The 8,615-nt window shown below is 46.8% G+C and overlaps 1 protein-coding gene across 1 annotated transcript; it reads right to left on the reverse strand.

Annotated features, from left to right (window-relative positions):
• Nucleotides 1-1,982: 1,982 nt before the first annotated feature.
• On the reverse strand, nucleotides 1,983-2,650 carry LOC133907782 (nodulin-related protein 1-like). The gene has a single exon (XM_062349878.1). It carries the CDS (start codon nucleotides 2,575-2,577, stop codon nucleotides 2,092-2,094), a length of 486 nt encoding a protein of 161 aa, XP_062205862.1. The 5' UTR covers nucleotides 2,578-2,650; the 3' UTR covers nucleotides 1,983-2,091.
• Between the last annotated feature and the right edge of the window lie 5,965 nt (nucleotides 2,651-8,615).

An 8,615-nucleotide genomic window follows, 5' to 3' on the forward strand; every position in this document is an offset into this window, starting at 1 on the left:
AATTCACGTTGAGTTTCGGAGCCTTCAGACTCCGGTTCGATGTCCCAAACTTGGAGCACCCCGGGCTCATCTTGGTCGTATCCCATGACGAATACCACGTGGTGATCGGGGTCCTCGGAGTGGGACTCAGCGGTTGCCATGGATCCAGCCATGGGTAGTCCAATCGAGTTATCAACACTTACCAAAATATGAAAACACTCCTCCTACCTAGCGCGCCAATTGTCGAGGGTTAATCTTTGGTAACATATCTGGGGTATGCCAGACGATGGGTGCGTGATCAATATTTTCGGTGGCTATTGGTGGATGTGTGTGTGTCAAAGGAACACAAGAACACAAGGATTTATTTAGATTTAGGCCTCCCTTGGGATAATAGCCCTACATCATGTGTTTTTCCTTATGAGTTGGATGAACTTATCCAGAATGTACCCTTTTACAAGTTGGTCCTCCCCCTTTATGTAGTAGGAGGTGAGGTATACCATGTACATACAAGCAGATCGTGCCAAATACGGTGGTTGCCATATGCCTCATAAAAGCAGCTACTCCTAGGTCATCCTTACAGAGGGTGAGCACGCCTGGCCCACCCTGGTCGTTCTACCCACCCTGTCCCATCCGCCAAACGTCATCACGCCCGCTGCAAGCCCGTCAAGTTCGCCTGCCAGGCCATCACGCTCGCCTGCTAGGCCATCCTTTAGCATTAAATACCACGGGATGGGTCACACCGTCTTTACGTTAGCCCATGACTCCGCCCACCAAAAGGGTGCATGAGGAAGGAAAACGAATGAGTACATGACATTAAATGCGATTATATTGGTTAGGTGAGCACTTGCCACACAACTAGCAAGGGCTGGTTGCGGAGTTTCCATCTGCAACTAGGGGGCTTGTCGTGTGAGCTCTGCCTGGTCGCGTGGGGGGTCATAGTTTTGAAAATGTCAACGGTCAGTTGGCATCTGCCGGTGCAGGCCCTCCTAACATGGACCCCTTATTCTTTACATCAACGCATGGTTAGACAAAATGCTTATCTTTGCTGACTACATATTGAATCGCCGAAGCCTCATTCCACGTACTGATAGGGAGCTTGATAATGAATAATAGATAGTTACCATATCCGAATATCCCAGAGTTTCCTGTAGTTCTTAAAGCATATCTTTATCTCCAATAGGTGGATCCCTGAAAGAAAGGAAACTACTGGTAAGTGCCTAAGTCATCCCGTAATTGAGAAGATTTATCTCTAAGAACGGAAGATGGAGTCCAGAAGACGGATGACACCATATATATATATATATATATATATATATATATATGGAGCAAATGGGCCATACAGAGGACAAGCGATCCTACGGAGGACAAACGATACAAGTCACGAGAGAGCCCAATCGAAGCCAACAGACATCTAAGAAGAAGTCACCAACTAGGTTTAGACTCATGTAGCCTAGTTACACCCTTTTTAACATGCACACCATTTACGTTGGCGTGACAAAAATATTGTTTTCTAATAATTTAATTCCAAATGTTTATTTTTAAAATTAACATGTACAAGTAGTAAAGAACCCACTAGTTTCCCCTATGAGTAGGGTTGATGTGTTAGGTATTGGAAAATCATCATCCAATATAGGAGAAACAAACTATCATAGACGAAAAAAAAGCTATGTCCTTAAATTACCACAACGAGTGTTGGAGAACCATTATGATCTAAGCTCTTTACTCAAATTTCTATTATCTTACCATATGACACTGCCGAGTTGTTTACCTTGATAAAGTACTATATTCTTGTGAGACATGCATCACAACAGCAATTGGAGAAATACACCAGAACGGAGAAAAGACGGGATTGGAGAGAGGCATTAACCAAGGTTCCCTGTTAAAACTTTTCACTCAATCAACGGAACCATCAGAGTGTTTATGCAATCATCTTTCAGTGACAAGTTGACAACCGTGGCCACACCACGACACCGTTTTCTCCATTCATGATTCAACACACAGGCTTGAAAAACACAACGAGGCGTATTATTAACAGTTAAACATTACGTAACAAACACAGGCACGATGATTAACCAGACAAATCAAGAAAGCGCTGGATGGAGCTGCTGCGCTCTACTTCATGAACCCCTGCGCCATCTTAAACAGCCCACCGGCGGCGGCGCCGGCGCTTTCTTCCCCGCCGCTCTGCTTCTCCACCAGCTCCTCAGCGCCCTTCACGACGTCTCCGATACCAAAACCCTCCGACTTGCTTTCCTCCGCGGCAGGCGCAGGCTCCTTGGGGCCCTCGTCCGGCTCTGCTGGCTTTGGCGCGTCGCCGGCTGGGGGCGCAGGGGCGTCGGCTTTCTCCTTCCCGGCTCCAGCAGCCGGCCCAGAGCTGAACTCCTTGAGATACCCCTCGGCCTTCTCGATGTACTGCCCGACCGGCTTGTCCTCGAACTTGCCATACGTGGAAGCCGCGTGCAAGATTTCCTCGGCGGCGCCGGCGACCTCTTTCTTGTCGACGTTGTCGGCGCTCTTCTGCTGGAACACCGAAACGGCGGCCTCCGCGACCAGCTTGCCGCTGGAGAATAGGTCGCCGGAGTTGTTACCTTCTGCCATTGGAGCTTTGGATGCTTCTTTCTCAGATCTTTTCAGCTTCAGAACTGAAGTGAGAGTAGCACAGGGAGTGACGATGGTTTGTCTTTGTAGGCGAGGGAGATGGGGATGGGGACTACAGGGAAAGCAACCTGTGTGGTTGGATTTGCAAGTGGAGAGAGAAAATATCTGCCCTGAAAGCTATGCAATGTCAGCACTAAAGGAAAGAGAGCATTTTATGTGGTTCTTGTTTAGTGCAAATTTCTTTTTTTCTTTATTTGAGCACCAGTTTTTTGTTTCGGGACGAAATAAGGAATCGGATATGATAGAATCAGTTGGAGATATTTTTTGCAAATTGCCTATTAATTTAAGACAAGAAGCAAGTAGCCAATTGGGATGGCACTTGTCCTCTAGGGACGGCAAGTGCGTGTAATTTACCTGCCAAGCAGGAAAGGTGGAGTGTCGGCAGAGGCTAAGCTCGAATGAGGGACGATGCTCTTATATTTAGGTTCATATGACAGAGGTACAGCTCCAAAATTAGAGCTAGATATTCTTAACTCTAAAAATTTATAAGTAAAAGCTATAGGTACATCGAATATATTTGAATGAGTCATTTTATTTTTATTTTAATCTAAAAATAGAAACTTAAACTACTTTATCTTGAATTATAAACGTAAATTCTAACGTGGAGCTGAGAGCTGGAGCCACTACGCCAGAACAACATATTAGTGGCGGGTGGTAACCATTATTAGTGACGGTTATCCGCACCCGTCACTCTTATTTCGTCACTAATGATAAAATAGGAACCCATCACTAATGGTAATCACCGGTGACGAATCATAATTGAGACTCGTCATTAAAATACGTCTCCTATTGCCTGAGCAGGCCTGTTGTCCATTACTGTGACTGTCATTAGTGATGGGTGTATGTACCACCCGTCACTAATTATCAATCCCTAGTGACAGGTAGCTTTCTAACCCGTATTTGAGACTCGATCATTAGTGACGGGTGTTAACCATAACTCATTATTGGTGACTAAGTTATTAGTGACGAGTGTATTTACCACCTATGACTAATTATCTAGAACCAGTGATGGGTAGCTACAACCCGTCACTGGTGACTAAATCATCAGCGATGTATTAAGAATCATTAGTGACGGATATCTTTCCAACCCGTCTCTAATGATCGAGTTCCAGAGAGGTGATGGAAAGCTACTCGTCACTAGGACTCAGTCATCAGTGACCGATGAATTTACCACCTGTCACTGATATTCTCATCCCCTGAAGGGATTTACCTATTTCCTAGCTGCATCCTGAAGCAATGTCAAGATTTAGTAGCCGTCTTCTTCTGCAAATAAGACACATCACATTCATCCTATACCCACATTGTAGGGACCAAGTCACGAGATATGCAATCACAAATTATATATTCAAAAGTCCTCGAAACGTACAACGGCGCAAGTCCATATCAAGATAGTTACAAATTACATAAGCATAAAGTGCAACCATAAATTACACAAGTCAGAGCCCTACCTCCCTACAATATAACTCGCCTTTCGAAGAGACGACTTTGGTCATTAAGAATGAGGCGATCCGTGCTCGAATGTTGGAGAGTGCAGACTCCTCGATGTTGCTGTCCGGTAAGCTGAATTCTTGCTGAATTAAAGTAGTTACGGAAAAAGTATGCAATTGGCATGAGAAAAATCATTTTATCATTGGATATTTGTAAGGAATAAAAGCAGCTATGAAAAAGCTATGCAATTATCTTACATCTGGGGATTTCATATCCTTTCCTACCATAAATAGTAGCATGTGACGCACAACGTAGAATCCGCAGGAGTTGCCCGGTGGTTGTTGGTGGCACTGGAGAGGAAAGAAATTGTCAGTTCGAAAGGAAAAAATATAGTAGTAGAGTATTTCCAAATATGTCTGCTGGCACTTACCGTGAAGATGGTCTTATGTGTCATGTGCGGGGCTCGTTCGGATCATACTTTGAATCACAGCGCATATACATGTCAAATGCCCTACATGCGAAGAGGGATCCAATAGTCAATATTTGGTGTAATTTTGAAAAGTTCAATACATAACCTAAGTCATGAAGAGCTTACTCGTCGAGGATTTATTTGACGTAAGTATAGTCACGTTGTCCCCGTTCGCCGTTAGGTCCCATCACTGGTCTTGATGAATTGAGGTATCATACCAAGTTTCACTTAGGGGCAATGACCAGTAAGATCCAATGGTCACCCGTGTTGTGGGAGGCCATCAGGTAGTCCCTCTTCGAAAAGTGGCTCATTGCCCTAGCCACATATTCCACAACGAATTTTCTTTGTTGTCCCATCAAAGAAATTGTCATATTTTGGGGGTCAAGAAATCTGAGGAGCTCCTTCTTCCTCGTTTCTTGTATCAAGTGTCTATAGATAAGAAATTAGTTAGATTGTAGAATTTAGTGATAATAACTAATGAACATCTAGTTTGAAAGGGCTTACAATGTAACGCATCGCAATAATCCCACGTCCAGACCATCGAGGTTGAAGAGGTCATATAAGTCGTTGAAGCCCACGAGAAAGTATCTATCCCTAGTCAAGAAGTGAAGATTTTGGAAATATAAGACAATGCAACCTTCTTCTCTCTACAACCTTGCACATAGTAATTATGCAACTTAACACAAGGTTGTCCTGCCTGTCGAAGTGGATCTACCAGCAGTAAGGTCTTCCCAAGCTTGAATTTTGGGTTTGCCTTAGTCCAAGCTTCCGCTATCCAACGATTCTCGGTTATTGATTCCTTATCAGAGGACTTGGATTTCTTCAACAGCTGCTTCTTGGACCCTGGCCTGGACTTCTCCTTCTTCTCTGGGCTACCCTGAAGTTGCTTACTTGTAGATGGTGGAGTGGGCAAAGGCTTCTTCTTCTCTGGGCTTCCCTTAGGTTGCTTAACTTTAGATGGTGAAGTGGGCAAAGGTGACACAACTAGCATATCTCGAGGCTGAGGTTGGGGTAGGGAACTTGAACGTCTAGGCGGATCACTCCTAGATACTGTGTGCACCATGATGTCTCCCCACTTTCATTTGATCCTTTGAAGACGGGCTTCACTCAGTTTTTAGATCTCATCATTAGGGGGGACGGGTAAATCTGTGTCGCATTGGCATGTACAAAATCCATGAAGACCACAGCATAGCCAGGACGTATCGGGACCGTATGTAACACCTGGACATTTGGATGCACCTGGCCCTTTGCAATCTCAATATAGTAGTCTCCAGGTCTTATGACCAGTGAGCATGACACGGGCCCATCGAGAAGGTCTATGGTATAAGGCTCTACAGACGGAGAGAAGACAAGTTGTTCATCTCCCTAGAGGCTTGACTACTCTTGTGTCTAGCAATGGGGCTACCACCCGTTGGTGCACTAGGAATTATGACTCCCTGTGCCGCAAACCTTTGCAGCATGTCTTGATAAATGATGTCGGAGGCTGAACTCCTCAAGCGGGGATCTAGAGGGACCCCCTTTGAGATTCGGCCAGGGGGATGATTCTGAGTCCACCTTGTACGTGAAATAAATGGGAGTAAATGAGATGCAGGTGGAGTGGATGATCGGATGCAGGAGGAAGTAAATGCTTAGGGGATTTTTAGACAGGTTTGAGCCGCATTGAAAGTAATACCCTATTCCTGTGTGTATGCTATAAATGCTCTGAGAATGTCTCTCTGAGGATCTGCTGTGTTACAAGAATGTTTGTCTAAGTCTAGAGCTTCGTGCTTCTTCCGTCGTCGTCCAGAGTTCGTCTGGTGTGCCCCGGTGTTCTCAGAGCTCAGTCTCAGTGTTCTAACTCTTTTTCTTCTCCGGGGAGCCCACCCCTCTTTTATACACGACGGGGCTGGTGGCGTGCCCAGAAAGGATTGGCGCAAGTTCCAAGGCACCATAAATGAAAAGCAACCATCATGGGCTGCTGCGCGAGGTAACGGGGAGGGTTGAAAATGCGCCCTCGTCCGGTTTTCATCGTCATCATTCCGCTTTTCAGCGGGTGCAGCGGGGAGGGCCCGCCGAGCAGCCCCGCGTGCCCGCCCGATCAGAGCGAATCTGACACAGCAGGGCGGCAAGCGTTGCACCTTGAGCCCTGCGACGTTATCCCGAGGCGCGCCGGATGACGTGCGATGGGATCCGTGCATTAAATGTCCCCACGCCTCCCTGCCAGACCGTGGCAGGGACTGACAGCAAGTGTGGGAGGAGTGGTTGGAAGTGACAAGCCACGCGCCCTCTTAAATGCAGCATCGGGCCTCTCACCGGTTGACACCTCACCGCTGAGCCCCTGTGGGGACCACCGGCGAAGGACTTCTCAAGCCCTCAGGGAATTGTGAGTGCTCGGGGACTACTGTTCATAGCCCTGAGCACTCTCTCCCGGATATGCCCTCTCTTGGTCCTCGGGGAACTCGGGTGCTCAGGGACCACTATTCATAGCCCCAAGCACTTTCTCCCGGAACTTGACTGCTCGGATCCTCGGGGAACTTGGGTGCTCGGGGGCCACTGTTCACAGTCCCGAGCACTCTCTCCCGAAACTGACTTCTCTTGTCATCGGGGAACTCGGGTGCTCGGGGACCACTGTTCATGACCCCGAGCACCCTCTCCCGGGACTTGGTCTTCTCGGACCTCGGGGAGATAACCCCCGAGGGAGGGCGCCACATGGCACTCTGCTGTCTTGGCCTTAGGACTCGGGGACCCCTGGTTCCCGTGTCACCGACAAATGATCTCCCTAATTAACTGGGTCAATGCTTCCACATCTATTGGGACCGACCTCTTCCTCATCGTATACATCCCAACGTATTCAGGGAAGCCTAACTTCTAGCCCTAGGAACTAGACACGCCTCGAATGTGACCTGGGTGCTCAGGGTTTCTCACCGCAGTGGAGAGCACTTCATGTCCCCTGACCCCGGTGAATGAACCTTTGTTGGAGTGGGTTGCTATTTCTTTCACCTTTTGAGTGACTGTCTCAGTTTTGCTAGATTTGAAGGTGATTTCTCCACTATCTGACATCGTACCCCTCATGTCAAATACGATTGCGATTGTCCTGAGAATTGCAACTAAGGATTCTCACGGCCTTCGTTGGCTAACTTTGCATGCTTCGCCTGTCATTTATCCCTTTTAACTAAGCACCTACCTATACCCAGGTTGTGATTCTACTTGTTCTTTACCCAAAGCTGCTGCTTTGCTAAACTCTCTGTTTGGAACGTCTCAGAGCTCTTCAACACCACAAAAGCTTCCTAATCCTATCTTTTAATATTGTCGAATATCTAACTATGGGTATATGCGCATAAGGAGTATATCATACACAGACATGATATGTACAACACGTATTAGGTAGTTCCAACTGATACACCCGGAATCAAGGAAGTACATACTAGGATGGTTTAGGTTGGTTACCCAACTCGGAATAATCAGTATCCAAAATAGATATATCTACTTGGACGTCAAGGAAAACAACTCCCTATCGATTACAGCTATATAAGAGTCGGTACCTCACCCCTATATAAGGCGGAAAGGCTGAGGGGAGGAGAGGAATGAGAGAGAGAGAGGAAAGCATCAAGACCCCAATAGAGGAGCTACTCAGCAACTTTATCCCTAGGTTAGATTACATCCGATAATCTAGCCACATTGCTTGTACTCAAGATCATCAATAACAGCAGCAACACCCCAAAGGACATAGGGTATTACTCCAATATGAGGCTCGAACCTGTATACATCGTGTGTCTCATCTCATTGACGACGGACATCTTCGAGTCACCTCCTGTCGACCCTGAGATCATCTTCGGAACTATGGTTTTCCGATGGGATGATCAAGGTGGACTGATCCACACCGGTACCCTCGAGTCCAGACCATGGGATGCGTACTGCGAGATGGGACATCTTGAGTGGGATCCCGCGGAGCATAATGTTCTCCACTGCACAGACATCGATAGCGACAAGGGTGGCGACAGTGACTCCAACACTAGCCAGAGTAGCCAAACATATCGATTCGTGTTTATGGCCAGAGATGACGACCCCCCACTGGCTGACCCAATGGCAGTGGATCCAAACG

Source organism: Phragmites australis, chromosome 24, assembly GCF_958298935.1.
Source record: "Phragmites australis chromosome 24, lpPhrAust1.1, whole genome shotgun sequence".
NCBI classification, from domain to species: domain Eukaryota; kingdom Viridiplantae; phylum Streptophyta; class Magnoliopsida; order Poales; family Poaceae; genus Phragmites; species Phragmites australis.